Raw genomic sequence first — 16439 nt, forward strand, 5'->3', positions numbered from 1 at the left:
AACTGTGCCATGTGTACTGGAGAAGACAGCTAAGGCATCAACTAATGTCTGGTCTCAAAGAAAGAAAGAAAGAAAGAAAGAAGGAAAGAAAGAAAGAAAGAGAGAAAGAAGCAAACAAACAAAGAAACAAACAAAGAAACAAACAGACAAAAAACTAATGTTCTTTGACCAGATGAAATGTAAAACTGAGTATAATAAACTTAAGTACCATTTGAAAATGTCAAAGATGTAAAATGGTTTCACCCATCTCCAATTCCTAGGGCTGTGAGTCTATACATAAGACCAATTCATCACATGGTAGAAAAATACATTATTTTTCATCACATATAAGTTTTTTCCCTTTCCCAGACACTTGTCATCCAACAAAGAGGAATGTGAGACCCCAGAGTCTCAGCTTGTCTCTTCTCCCCCTCGCTCCTCCACCCCCTCTCTTCGTCTCTCACTATCATGAAAATGGTGCATAAGCTCAACACTGTCCCTTATTGGGGACTGATGAGAGAATATTATTTCTTCCTGCCTCTTCTTTGGTCCATCCTACACCATGTAGGATCATGTTCTTTCTACACCAACCAATATAGTTAATAGGAATGTGAACTGTGACACAATCAGGCTAGCTGTTGCACAGCACCAGCCTAGCATACACAAGATCCTCAGTTGCATTCTCAGTGGCATGCAGTAAAAAGGGTTAGAAAGACCACAGCAGTCTTGAGTCTAAGAGATGAAGAAAGAACAGTTAACTGAATTTATTAAAACTAAGACCTGGATTCTTACAAGGTTCCATGCTGATCTTGACCCTTCTTGTTCTCCAGTCTCGCCTCTTTGCTTGAATCTGTGCCTGTCAGCCATGCTGACATCTTCTGCAGCTACTGAATGCACACTGGGGGCTTAGTGCTTACTCGTTGTTCTGAGACCTTTCTGTGGCTGGTACCTTGGTTATCATGTATCCTCAGAGGTATCATCTGACTAGCTAGTCTAATATCCTTAATCCTTCTTTCTGATTCACACGAATATCAATACATGATATCTAAGCTTCTTCACAGCACTTAGTGGCCCAGTTAGAGGTGGTTAATGCCATGATTCATTTGTGTTATGGCTTTGTCCTTTTCCAGATGTATGACAGATAAGATGTCTTCAGAAACTGCTGCATCTACTGCATCTGCTACACAGCTGGCCCTTGATACCCAATGGCTTTTAATGGTTATAAAACAAGGTTTTAAATGTATTTTTTTAAAGAGTATTCTGTCCAATTTGCTTATCTGGCAAAAGCTTCTACAAAAGGTGGACCTTTAAAGGAACTGGAAAAATGAGAATGTTCAAATGCCACTTTTGGTGAGAAATTAAGCAAACAAAAGCTTGGAAATTGGACACCCAGGGCAAGTGCCATTAGGCTTTGAACATGAAAGAATTCATGAGGTAGTATCAAGTCACATTAGACCACCAGCTAATGAAAGACCTTAAAAAACCTACACCAGGTCTATTTGGAAAGGGAGACTATTAGCAAGAAATTACTTTGAGGAAAGGTTTTTAAAAAACAAAACAAAACAAAACAAAAAACAAAAAACAAGGACTGGCTTACGAAGGAGAGTGGGAAGTACCTAGGATGTGATTTCCGTGGCCCGTGGGGACGCAAGTGCCTTTATTTGTGCTATCTAATGTGTTTCAGCATATTTTTCTTTATGCTAATTGACATTGTCTACATCTACACAAAGGCAGTATCTATGGTGAATTAGGTAGATGTCTAGCAAATGGAATGTACCCCTAGGAAATACATTGAAATATTTAATATAGATGATTGAGTTAGGTTAGCACAGGGGATACTGTGAAGCCATTGTCATAATGAAAGATCCTGCAAATCCCTGTAATGGTGTCAGAAAAACAGACCAGTTGAATGTCAGTTGGATGGGGTGCTACTTGAGTTATGGAGAGAACGAGAGAGAGAGAGAGAGAGAGAGAGAGAGAGAGAGAGAGAGAGAGAGAGAGAACCGAGAAGGCATAAGTGTTGGAGCCTGAATGATTTTTGATATGATCATTCTATTTACCCAAGCAAATGGAGTGAGATGAGCTAAGGAAAAGAACGCTCACTGTTTTCATTTTGGGACACATAAACACAAATGTCTAATGACTGTCTAGCAATGGCCTCCAAATGTACTTATCAGAGTTACATCATAGCTATCTTTGGTACAGCCCAGTCAATGCCTTCTAGAATAACCAATTTATAGCTACTAATAACAAGGGAAGAGGAGAGTAAGAAATATTTGGAAAACATACACTTAATAAATACTTGTTAGAGAGAGAGAAATATCAGGGAATTTTCTCAGCTCAGTCTGAGTCTCTTAAAAAAGGAATTCTTTCTAGAGAGAGGTGCCATAGCTAAAGGGGTAAAAAGAGACTCAAACTGGAATGCTAGAGTTTTTATCATAAGCAAATTTGGATAACTAAAAGTTCACATTAAAACAACTGCATCTGTACTTACAAGACAAATCTTCCAACTTGTTAAAATCAATAAGATGCTTTTGCAATGTAAGAGATTTGTGCAGAGGACATTTTTATCCCCCAACAGAAGTGAAAAACAAACAAACAAACAAACAAACAAACTCACAACATAACCTATCATCAAAAGCTTCAGCAATTTTCCACTGGTCAAACTGAATCTTTGTCATCCTGGAGGCCCTCTGAGAGAGTATGCAAATACATATCATTAGCACAAATAACTCGACTGCTCTGCTGGCTAGAAAACCAACAGAGCTTCTGGCTCTGCACTATCTGACTTTGGTGCTTTGCTCTTGGATCATAAAAGAACCACAATTCCTGTTCGACTCCATGAACTTCGGAGCATGCTTCACACAGCTTGTATATTCCACCAGATCGTCAGAGCTCTGACTACGAAATATTTCAACCTGGCAATATAGGTTCTGGAATTCTTTTGAATTTGCTCTGTGGACAGGACCCTACCATGGATCATTGGTCAAGTTCCAATACAAATGGGGAATTACAAAAATTTTTGGTGGCAAGTTGCTCCTAGGTGCCTAATTTTTGGCTTAGGATCACGCAACTGACAAATGCCTTAAGCTTCATCTGAAAGTGCTGTGTTTTGGCTAGCACCCATACCTGGACTGTAAGTTTGCTCTGTTGTTTACTATTTTGAATAAATCATTCGAATACTTTGACTCCAGATCTGGAATAGGAACACTTATGTCTTAGAGCTCCCATGAAGATGAGGTGACATGATATACAGCCTTTATATTACTAACAATCTATATGTATGGGTGCTTTTCCAGAATGTATGTCTATGTCATATGCATGCCTAGTGTCCAGAGAAGCCAGAGAGGGCATGAGATCCCTCGGAACTGGAATTATAGACAGTTATGAGCCATCACGTAAGTGCTGGAAATAGGACCTGAGTCCTTTGTAAAAACAGTCAGAGTTCTTAACCAATGAGCATCTCTCCAGCCATAAGTACAGCCTTCAGATGCTGACTGAGCAAATGCCAGGCATCACACAACAGCCTCCAGGTTTCCTTGTTCTTGCTGTTTGTTCTGAGAATGCAAAGACAGGCTCTGCTCCCTTTTGCCCTTTCCAGATGATTGCCTGGGCTCAGTTATTGGCAGGGGCAAGTGAAGCAGAGCTGATTGGTGCCCATTTTCCTTACACAGGTGAGTAAACAGGCTCTAATAGATTTGGAGCCTGTGACAAAGTTATTCTAGACATGATAGCCCTGTGCAACACCTCTGAAATGCCATTTTCCTCAAGACCAAGTTTATTTACCAACCTGCAGTCCTATATTGAGAGATGGTAGGAAATAGTTATTGTTTTACTTGTCTACTGTTCCATTTGCATATCGAGCACATGTTGTCCTACTCCACATGCTCAGGACTGACCTACACAGATGTGGGGCTTGGTCCTCACCTGGTGAGCTTGCTGTAGGAGCTCCATCCTCTCCTGGAGGATCTGACAGTCATATTCCCGGCTCTTCCTCAGCATTTGCCGCCGTAACTTTTCTACAGCCGTCCTCAACTCCTCTTGCTGCTTGTCACTTAACAGTTCACCGAACTTGATCACAGTTTCTTGCTGCAGAGCATTGTACAAAGTAGCTTCTAGTTCCTGGATTCTCTGGCAAATAGAATCAGAAAAGTCTAACTTTGGGGCTGAGTATTTAGGTGTGGTGTGGAGAGAGTATGTGTGGATGGGTGAGACAGGGACTTAGTGCCTCTGTCTCAGGGGATCTCAGAGTTTCTGAGTGTCTCCTGCTTGACTTACTCTTTTTGAGATGGCTCAAATGCCATTCACACAATGCACAGGCTGCTTTGTAAGTAAATTCATTTTATTTCTTGGGGTCCTGTTCTCATTCATTTTTAGGAGGTCCTCTGTTATAACAACTACACTTCCACACCTTCTTGGCTTTTCAAATGTAGCTGGTTATTTTCCTTCCATCTTGACATCCCTGCTTCTGGTTAAAAGCATATGCTACAGTGGCCAATGAATTAGAAATATGTGTAAATAGGAAAAAAACACTTGAAGTTGGAGATACATTTCAAACATAAAACTCCATCTTAATCACAATTCTCTGTACTTGAAAATGTTTTATGGTTTCTAGGTATTTCCTTGAAAAAAAATGGAACTTATGATTCAAAAATAGCCTAGAATTTTGGAGTTACCATGGTGTGTGTGTGTGTGTGTGTGTGTGTGTGTGTGTGTGTGTATGTATTTATGTGTGTGTGTATTTGTGTGTTTGTGTGTGTGTGTGTGTGTGTGTGTGTAGACCAGGGCTTGGAATCAATGTCTTCTTCAGTAATTTTCACCATAGTCTGTGAGGTGAGGGTTCTCTTAACAACATTGCAGCTCATTAAGTTGGCTAACCTACCTGGCCAGCAAGCCACAGGTATATTCCTTTGTTGGCTTCTGTAGCAATGGAATTGTAGTGCACATCCCCACATCTGGTTTTTACATCAGAGCTGGGATTCAGGTCTTCATGCTTAAATGAGAAGTACTTGAGCAACTGAATCATCTTCCCAGCACCTGGTCCCCTTCTTTTCACTAACTACACTGAAGTTTATGCTCGTTCAATTGTCTTTCTTAGTCCTCTTTTTGATGGATAGATTATCTACTATAAATAATCTCCCTCTCTCATCCCTTGCCCTCCTTCTGCCACTCTGTAAGTGAGTGTAAGTGTGTGTGTGTGTGTGTGTGTGAATTTGAATGTGTGTGTGAGTTTAAGTGTGTGTGAGTTTAAGTGTGTGTGTGTGTGTGTGTGTGAATGTGTGCATTACTCATCTCAAATACAGTCGCCTAAATCTATAGTCATATTCTCCATAAGTCTGGCAGAAGTGAGTTGCAAAGTCCTGATGAGACACTTTTCTATTGTTCCTGGACCAACTATATTCCATCTTTAATAAAATATGGCTTTCTGAATGAGGTCTTAACAGTTTCTTTCTGGACCTAGCTTAATTTTGTTTTCTATAGGCAAGAGGGAAGGGTTTTTAAAAGAATAAAAAGTGGTTAAAAGAAGATTGTGTTTTATTTTTCAGCCTGTGACCAACTCTCATTTTCTTGTTTCCCCATTGAATACAAGAATCTCTTATTCATTTGGAGAGTACAAACTAAACTATCTTTGATACAAACAGGGAGTCAGGGGCTCACTCTTTTCTCCAGAGTTACAAGAACATTATGAAGCCCTTGGATAGCAATTTTGGAACTATTCCAGTAGTTTGTCCTTTGTCTTCTGGTTCATTCTTATGACCCAGTGATGGGGTGGGGCATAAGTAGAGAAGAAGAGCTGTAGTCCAAATGTCAGGAATTTTGCAGTATGCATTTTGTAGATGGGGAGGAACAAGCGGTGAGCTTCTGTAAGTACAATTATCTACAGAATAAAGGAGACACAGTCCACTCAGCATCATGGACTCACTTCTTGTGGCTGCAATAATGGGTCCAAACCTGGCCACAGCTCCTGGAGTAAGAGCTACATTGCAGCTTACTCTTCTACTAACTCCAGCAAAGGTTTGCTTTATAACCTTGCTTTCCTTATAGGTAAAAAGAATAATCAGATTACCTTTGACTTCTGTGGTTATTTTAAGAAATAAATGCATTAGAATACACATAACACACAATAAATCTATTATTATTCTATTACTACATTTGAGTCCCAAATGATAATACTTGATTTAATAAAGTCCCTTTTGGATCTACATTGGCATTCAGTATATCCTACATTTAAATATTAATTACCTAATGGTATACACTTAATTCTAGAATGAATTAGAATTATGTATAAAACATAAGACTCTTATAGTAGCAACAGTCTTGGTGTTTCTGTTCCAAAAGTGAAGTAGCAATTAATAACTGCTGTGTGTATTCATGTTGTGCGTATTCAACTACATGAAATAACAAATTAGACAGGATATCTTAGCTCTGTTGTACAGAGGAATGAACAAGGGGTGTGTTGTCTCCTGTTACTTACCATATATGCCTGGTCAAGAGCCTGTTTTCTGTAGTCTAGTTCTTCCTCCAGGTAGCCTTTGATTTTACAGAATTGTTCCTGTAATAAAGGGTCCCATTGACAAACTGAGAAAGGAAGCTATGTTAACTAGGAAGTAATACATGAAAGGTACACAGATGAATGTTTTCTCTAGTACACAGGACAAATTACTAGACTTGTAAAACTATTTTTCTTCTGTGAAGAAATTAGTTTAGCTTTCAGTCTCAGACAGTGACTGTGAAAATCAATAGCAAGAAAGATAAAAGGCAAAATAATACAGAAAGCTCTTGCTGACAGCTAAGTCAGTCTGAGAGTGGATAATTAAGAACAAATTTTGACACAGTGGCTGTTAAGTAATAACTCTGTGTGAGCACACGTGGCTTTCCACTTCTCTTGGTTTTACACCTAGAGACTCAGTCATCTTTGGAATAAAAATATTTGGAAGAAACATCTGTTGACTATGAAATGTGCTTTCACCATCCCTAATAAACATGAAGTCTAATAGGTATTTATAAATAATTTCCATTATGAATGGGAATAGTACATAATAATATAGGAAGTTTAAAAATACATAAGAAGGAGACACCACCGGGACCTGAAGGGACCAGATGAACAGTTCCCTGCACCCAAATCCCATGAGAGGGAGAGCTAAACCTTCAGAGAGGCAGGCGTGCCTGGGAAGCCAGAAGAGACTACACTCTGCCCACATTTCTGACTCCAGAGGAAAACACCTAATACCATCTGGGACCCCAGTGCACAGGGGGCTCCCAGAAAAGGCAGCACAGACCCTCCTGGTTGCCGACCTCACGGAGAGCTCAAAAGAAACACCTCATGAGCAAACTTGAGCCACGGGACCACAGGTAAGACCAGCTTTTCTGCTCCAAGCGACCTGACTGGTGGTCTCAGGACACACAGAAGCAAAATTCCTCTGGGACCGGACACTTCCAGTTTTTAGCTGGATTCCCAACCTCTCTGATCCCCGCCCACAGCTCACTGCTCCCAAATCCCGTGGGAGAGAGAGCTCACCGCCCGGAAAGGTGAGCACTCCTGAGACTGCAGAGCAGAAGAGACCACCAATACTGCCTACCCCTGACCATATCCCTGGCCCAAGAGAAACTGTATATGGCTTCTGGGAACTGGAAGATAGGGGCACTGGAGCCTCAGGTCCCCTGCGCTCCAGACACCACCGGGACCTGAAGGGACCAGATCAACAGTTCTCTGCACACAAATCCCATGGGAAGGAGATCTAAACTTTCAGAGAGGCAGACACGCCTGGGAATCCAGAAAAGACTACACTCTGCCCATATTTCTGACTCCAGAGGAAAACATCTAACCCCATCTGGGACCCCAGTGCATGGGGGCTCCTGGAAAAGGCAGCGCAGGCCCTCCTGGTTGCTGCCCTCACAGAGAGCTCAAAAGCAACACCCCACGAGCAAACTTGAGCTGCAGGACGACAGGTAAGACCAACTTTTCTGCTCCAAGCAACCTGCCTGGTGAACTCAGGACACAGGCCCACAGGAACAGCTGAAGACAAGTAGACAGGAAAGACTACATGCCTGAAAGCAGAACACTCTGTTCCCACAACTGGCTGAAAGAAAACAGGAAAACAGGTCTACAGCACTCCTCAGACACAGGCCTATGGGACAGTCTAGCTACTGTCAGAAATAGCAGAACAAAGTAACGCCAGAGATAATCTGAAGGCGAGAGGCAAGCACAGGAACCAAACAACAGAAACCAAGACTACATGGTATCATCGGAGCCCAATTCTCCCACCAAAGCAAACACTGAATATCCAAACACACCAGAAAATAAGATCTAGATTTAAAATCATATTTGATCATGATGCTGGAGGACTTCAAGAAAGACATGAAGAATGCCCTTAGAGAAACGCAGGAAAACATAAATAAACAAGTAGAAGCCTATAGAGAGGAATCACAAAAATCCCTGAAAGAATTCCAGGAAAACACAATCAAACAGTTGAAGGATTTAAAAATGGAAATAGAAGCAATGAAGAAAGAACACAGGGAAATAACCCTGGATATAGAAAACAAAAGGAAGAGACAAGGAGCTGTGGATATAAGCATCACCAACAGAATACAAGAGATAGAAGAGAGAATCTCAGGAGCAGAAGATTCCATAGAAATCATCTACACCACTGTCAAAGATAATGTAAAACGGAAAAAGCTACTGGTCCAAAACATACAGGAAATCCAGGACTCAATGAGAAGTTCAAACCAAAGGATAATAGGTATAGAAGAGAGTGAAGACTCCCAGCTCAAAGGACCAGTAAAAACCTTCAACAAAATCATAGAAGAAAAGTTCCCTAACCTAACGAAAGAGATGCCCATAAACATATAAGAAGCCTACAGAACTCCAAATAGATTGGACCAGAAAAGAAACTCCTCCCATAACATAATAGCCAAAACACCAAATGCACAAAATAAAGAAAGAATATTAAAAGCAGTAAGGGAAAAAGGTCAAGTAACATATAAAGGCAGACCTATCAGAACCATACTAGACTTCTCGCCAGAGATTATGAAAGCCAGAAGATCCTGGACAGATGTCATACAGACCCTAAGAGAATACAAATGCCAGCCCAGGTTACTGTATCCTGCAAAACTCTCAATTAACATTGATGGAGAAACCAAGATATTCCATGACAAAACCAAATTTACATAATATCTTTCTACAAATCCACCGCTACAAAGGATAATAAATGGTAAAGCCCAACAAAAGGAGGGAAGCTACTCCCTAGAAAAAGCAAGAAACTAATCGTCTTGGCAACAAAACAAAGAGAAGAAAAGCACACAAACATAATGTCACATCCAAATATGAATAAAACAGGAAGCAATAATAACTTAATATCTCTGAATATCAGTGGTCTCAACGCCCCAATAAAAAGACATAGATTACCAAACTGGATACAAAATGAGAACCCTGCATTCTGCTGCCTACAGGAAACACACCTCAGAGACAAAGACAGACACTACCTCAGAGTGAAAGGCTGGAAAACAACTTTCTAAGCAAATGGTCTGAAGAAGCAAGCTGGAGTAGCCATTCTAATATACAATAAAATCAATTTTCAACTAAAAGTCACCAAAAAAGATAAGGAAGGACACTTCATATTTATCAAAGGAAAAATCCACCAAGATGAACTCTCAATCCTAAATATCTATGCTCCAAATACAAGGGCACCTAAATACATAAAAGAAACTTTACTAAAGCTCAAAACACACATTTCACCTCACACAATAATAGTAGGAGAGTTCAACACCCCACTTTCATCAATGGACAGGTCATGGAAACAGAAATTAAACAGAGACTTAGACAGACTAAGAGAAGTCATGAACCAAATGGACTTATTTATAGAACATTTTATCCTAAAGCAAAAGGATAGAGATTCTTCTCACCACCTCATGGTACTTTCTCCAAAATTGACCATATAATTGGTCATAAAACAGGCCTCAACAGATACAAAAAGATAGAAGTAATCCCATGCGTCCTATCAGACCATCACGGGCTAAAGCTGGTCTTCAATAACAATAAGGGAAGAACGCAAAACATATACATGGAAGTTGAACATTGCTCTACTCAATGATAACCTGGTCAAGGAAGAAATAAAGTAAGAAATTAAAGACTTCTTAGAATTTAATGAAAATGAAAGTACAACATACCCAAACTTATGGGACACAATGAAAGCTGTGCTAAGAGGAAAACTCATACCTCTGAGTGCCTGCAGAAAGAAACAGGAGAGAGCATATGTCACCACCTTGACAGCACACCTAAAAGATCTAGAACAAAAGGAAGCAAATACACCCAGGAGGAGTAGAAGTCAGGAAATAATCAAACTGAAATCAACCAAGTAGAAGCAAATCAACCAAAGGACCATAGAAATAATCAACAGAACCAAAAGTTGGTTCTGTGAAAAAATCAACAAGATAGATAAACCCTTAGCCAGACTAACAAGAGGACACAGAGAGTGTGTACAAATTAACAAAATCAGAAATGAAAAGGGAGACATAACTACAGAATCAGAGGAAATTCAAAAAATCATCAGATCCTACTACAAGAGCCTATATTCAACAAAACTTGAAAATCTGCAGGAATGGACAATTTCCTAGACAGATACCAGGTACCAAAGTTAAATCAGGAACAGATAAACCATTTAAACAACCCCATAACTCCTAACAAAATAGAAGTAGTCACTAAAGGTTTCACAACAAAAAGAGCCAGGTACAGACGGGTTTAGGGCAGAATTCTATCAGACCTTCATAGAAGACCTCATACCAATACTATCCAAACTATTCCACAAAATTGAAACAGATGGAGCACTACCAAATTCCTTTTATGAAGCCACAATTACTCTTATACCTAAACCACACAAAGACCCAACAAAGAAAGAGAACTTCAGACCAATTTCCCTTATGAATATCGATGCAAAAATACTCAATAAAATTCTGGCAAACCGAATCCAAGAGCACATCAAAACAATCATCCAGCATGATCAAGTAGGCTTCATCCCAGGCATGCAGGTATGGTTTAATATACAGAAAACCATCAACCTGATCCATTATATGAACAAACTGAAAGAACAAAACCACATGATCATTTCATTAGATGCTGAGAAAGCATTTGACAAAATTCAACACCCCTTCATGATAAAAGTCCTGGAAAGAATAGGAATTCAAGGCCCATACCTAAACATAGTAAAAGCCATATACAGCAAACCAGTTGCTAACATTAAACTAAATGGAGAGAAACTTGAAGCAATCCCACTAAAATCAGGGACTAGACAAGGCTGCCCACTCTCTCCCTACTTATTCAATATAGTCCTTGAAGTTCTAGGCAGAGCAATCAGACAACAAAAGGAGATCAAGCGGATACAGATCGGAAAAGAAGAAGTCAAAATATCACTATTTGCAAATGATATGATAGTATATTTAAGTGATCCCAAAAGTTCCACCAGAAAACTTCTAAAGCTGATAAACAACTTAAGCAATGTGGCTGGGTATACAATTAACTCAAATAAATCAGTAACCTTCCTCTACACAAAAGAGAAAAAAGCCGAGAAAGAAATAGGGGAAATGACACCCTTCATAATAGTCCCGAATAATATAAAATACCTTGGTGTGACTTTAACCAAGCAAGTAAAAGATCTGTACAATAAGAACTTCAAGCCTCTGAAGAAAGAAATTGAAGAAGACCTCCGAAGATGGAAAGATCTCCCATGCTCATGGATTGGCAAGATTAATACAGTAAAAATGGCCATTTTACCAAAAGCAATCTACAGATTCAATGCAATACCCATCAAAATACTAATCCAATTCTTCAGAGACTTAGACAGAACAACTTGCAAATTCATCTGGAATAACAAAAAACCAAGGATAGCTAAAACTATCCTCAACAATAAAAGGACTTCTGGGGAAATCACTATCCCTGAACTCAAGCAGTATTACAGAGCAATAGTGATGATTAAAATCTGCATGGTATTGGTACAGAGACAGACAGATAGACCAATGGAATAGATTGAAGACCCAGAAATTAACCCACACACCTATGGTCACTTGATTTTTGACAAAGGAGCCAAAACCATCCAATGGAAAAAAGATAGCATTTTCAGCAAATGGTGCCGGTTCAACTGGAGGTCAACATGTAGAAGAATGCAGATTGATCCATGCTTATCACCCTGTACAAAGCTTAAGTCCAAGTAGATCAAGGACCTCCACATCAAACCAGATATACTCAAACTAATAGAAGAAAAAATGGGGAAGCATCTCAAACACATGGGCACTGGAGAAAACTTCCTGAACAAAGCACCAATGGCTTATGCTCTAAGATCAAGAATCGAGAAATGGGATCTCATAAAACTGCAAAGCTTCTGTAAGGCAAAGGACACTGTGGTTAGGACGAAATGGCAACCAACAGATTGGAAAAAGATCTTTACCAATCATACAATCCCAAAATTGGGCTTATATCCAAAATATACAAAGAACTCAAGAAGTTAGACCGCAGGGAGACAAATAACCCTATTAAAAATTGGGGTTCAGAGCTAAACAAAGAATTCACAACTGAGGAATGCCTAATGGCTGAGAAACACCTTAAGAAATGTGTAACATCTTTACTCATAAGGGAAATGCAAATCAAAACAACCCTGAGATTTCACTTCACACCAGTGAGAATGGCTAAGATCAAAAACTCAGGTGACAGCAAATGCTGGGGAGGATGTGGAGAAAGAGGGACACTCCTCCATTGTTGGTGGGATTGCAGACTGGTACAACCATTCTGGAAATCTGTCTGGAGGTTCCTCAGAAAATTGGACATTGAACTACCTGAAAACCCAGGTATACCTCTCTTGGGCATATACCCAAAAGATGCCCCAACATATAACAAAGACACATGCTCTACTATGTTCATAGCAGCCTTATTTATAATAGCCAGAAGCTGGAAAGAACCCTGATGCCCTTCAACAGAGGAATGGATACAGAAAATGTGGTACATCTACACAATGGAATATTACTCAGCTATCAAAAACAATGACTTTATGAAATTCATAGGCAAATGGATGGGACTGAAAATATCATCCTGAATGAGGTAACCCAATCACAGAAAAACACACATGGTATGCACTCATTGATAAGTGGCTAGTAGCCCAAATGCTTGAATTGCCCTAGATGCACAGAACACATGAAACTCAAGACAGATGATCAAAATGCGAATGCTTCACTCCTTCTTTAAAAGGGGAACAAGAATACCCATGGCAGGGAACAGAGAGGGAAAGATTAAAACAGAGGCAGAAGGAACACCCATTCAGAGCCTGCCCCACATGTGGCCCATACATATACAGCCACCCAATTAGACAAGATGGATGATGCAAAGAAGTGCAGGCTGACAGGAACTGGATGTAGATCTCTCCTGAGAGACACAGCTAGAATATAGCAAATACAGAGGCGAATGCCAGCAGCAAACCAGTGAACTGAGAACGGGACCCCCGTTGAAGGAATCACAGAAAGGACTGGAAGAGCTTGAAGGGGCTCGAGACCCCATATGAACAACAATGCCAAGCAACCAGAGCTTCCAGGGACTAAGCCACTACCCATGGACTCCAACCTCCTAGGTAGCAATGAATAGCCTAGTAAGAGCACCAATGGAAGGGGAAGCCCTGGGTCCTGCTAAGACTGAACCCCCAGTGAACTAGATTGTTGGGGGGAGGGCGGCAATGGGGGGAGGATGGGGAGGGGAACACCCATATAGAATGGGAGTGGGAGGGGTTAGGGGGATGTTTGCCTGGAAACCGGGAAAGGGAATAACAATCGAAATGTAAATAAGAAATACTCAAGTTAATAAAGAAAAAAAATACATAAGAATGATGTTTGTAGATTATATGCAAAGTTGTGACATTTTCTGAAAAGAAATTGGGCATCTGTAGACTTTCGTGTTTCCAGAAGCAAGTGGAAGCAGTTCTCTGAGGACACAAAAGACAGGTGTGTAATGATACAGTTTATTTTTCTAAGAATTTTAGGAAATTTAACAACGTGATATCATATGATAAACCAACTTAAGTGTTTCAAATTAAATGATACAAAGATGAAGGGTGACTCTGCTCACACTGCCACGTGATGAGTATTTATTGGCTGTTGTTGCAAAGCTAGGGGACATGAATCTGAAGTTTCTTCACATGTCATCGATTCTTGTACATCTCTCACTGGACAAACATCTTATTGTTAGGTGAGCTCTTTCCAGGTGACTGGAAGTTTGAAAGCCCAGCTGTGCTCACTTCTGAGAGTATGCAGTATCTTGCTATTGGCTTTCCTGACCAGCCCTTGGTTTCCAGTGCTATAAGAGCCCCATAAAGGCTGATTGGTGCATTAGTAGTTGTGAATCAAAGGAGATTCTGATAGCCATTTTGACACAAATCTTTTCATAGATCTTAGCTTCTTGGTTAAACATAAATTCTTTATATGACATTATGATCTCTAAAACTTAAATTGTGTAAAATACAAATTATTGTTATAGAATTCCATGACTTGATACAAACCTACTACATTTGTTTTGGCAAAGGTCATTTAAATAATGTCTTGGTATAAGCATCATTATACATGATGGGGCAAGTTAACAACCTATGATTTCCCACATTTGGTGATACGCTATTTTAAACTGTGTTAAAATGCACATGAAATGAAGTTAAACTTTAATCCTTAAAGTCCATATTTATAGTTTGAAATACATCCACGCTGTTATGAAATCAATGTCCAGAAGTTTTTAGGTTGCATAAGAGAAACTTTTCCCTTTTAACAACTCCAAGAGTTTTCTTTCTTTCAACCCATAACAACCATAGTGTGCTTTCATTTCCTAAGAATTTTATGACTTTATCCATCACAACCATGAAATAATGGTGCTTGCCAGTTCATGACAGCTCTTTTTACCTAACGCCACCACTGTTCATCTGCATCATCCTTTCCCCACAATTGTGGATGCCTATTTGCCAATAATGGCTACATTAGAGTGAGAGGTGTTAGGGAAAAGGTAAGGAGGAAGTCCCAGACAGGGGGATGCTGTGTACAACAGCTACCTTAGACTAAACTAACACGTGCATTCCATACATTGTTCATCCATTCAAAGTAGATACATTGGCTACATTCACCCTTTAACATTGTGAAAAATGCACAATGTAAGTGAGTATACAGTGACCCACTGCACTCCAGTTTTGGCTTTTTTAATGCTGAATCACATAATTCTATTGAATTTTAAAGCAACCTCCATGCTATTTTCCATACCTGTACTATTTCATACCACAGCAATGGTTCTTGACACATCTTTACTAAAAACTGTCAGTTTCTACTTCTTTTTATACAGTAGCTATCCTAATGGATGTAACATAGCTTGTGGATTCTTAAAAAAGCAGAGTTAAATCCATCAAGTCTGTATACTTGTTAAATATTCCCAACACAAAAAAATTATCCAGCTCGAGAGAAAATATCTAATTTAATTTCTTTTAGCATTAGTTTTTATAAATATTGCCAATGTACAGTATGCTTTGAGGGAGACTAGAGCTGGAGGTTATCAGCTACTTATGAGAAACATGCCCCACAGTCTGTGCACAAATGAATAGGGCAGTTACAAACTCCCCTGAGTTCCATATAAAACAGTGTTCATTTCCCATTATTGTACAATGTTTTCTTTTTGGACTTACCATATCACTTTCCAGTTCCATCATTTTCTGGTGCAGGGCAGCCTCTGCTCCTTCAATTTGTTGGATCCACTAAAGAGTTAAGAAGACAGAAGTGTTTGGTGTGATTGTTCAATGTGGTATGGATTCTGTGGGCTGTTCCCTGGAATGTTTGATCTTTCACTTTATGTCTCTGGATGCCAATGAAAACCTTAGGTAAAAACTTAATGCATTTTTATCTCCTGGAGTTTAGACAAAATGCTATAATATTCTGTGCATCATTAATTCAGCAAATGTCCTCTGATGTCTACTACATATCAGCTCCTAGGACTTCAGTAATGAAGACAATTAGCAGAGCTTTGGTACCCATGGGGAGATTTCTTGGGAACTGAAGTCTAACTGAAGAGTGAGAGATGTTTGGGGAAAATTGGAAGGGAATTCCAAGGAATACAATGTTCAATAGCACAAGATTAGAGGATCCTAGGGAGTGTTCCTAGTGACAGTAAAATTTGGATCTATGAAAATGATTACCATAATGTGGTAAGGGAAGGCCTTTTAAACAAACCACACAAAGAGAATGTATTTCCTACTACTCAGAATGTACCCTTTTGATGTGGTGTTAATAAGCACATAGTATTTGGCGCCTATTGCATGAGAATACCATACACATGGCTTAACAGAACCAGTGATTTGAAAGGATGTCCAGCATGGTAACTGTCAGCTTAGACCTTATAGATTTGTGATTGGGCCGAGCTACGTGAGAGTACCAGAGGGAGCCTTCTTGACTCCTGTTCAAATTTG

General features: G+C 39.7%; 1 protein-coding gene across 6 annotated transcripts in view; it reads right to left on the bottom strand.

Annotated features, from left to right (window-relative positions):
* The window catches only part of Jakmip2 (janus kinase and microtubule interacting protein 2), a 164921-nt gene that overhangs the window by 16369 nt on the left and 132113 nt on the right, over positions 1-16439 (bottom strand). For all 6 annotated transcript variants that reach the window (NM_001437325.1, NM_001437326.1, NM_001437324.1 and 3 more), the window contains 3 exon segments: positions 3907-4110; positions 6455-6532; positions 15663-15731. In NM_001437325.1, the coding sequence (NP_001424254.1) occupies positions 3907-4110; positions 6455-6532; positions 15663-15731 (351 nt within the window).

The sequence above is a fragment of the Rattus norvegicus genome, chromosome 18 (assembly GCF_021556685.1).
Source record: "Rattus norvegicus strain SHRSP/BbbUtx chromosome 18, alternate assembly SHRSP_T2T, whole genome shotgun sequence".
Taxonomy (NCBI): Eukaryota; Metazoa; Chordata; class Mammalia; order Rodentia; family Muridae; genus Rattus; species Rattus norvegicus.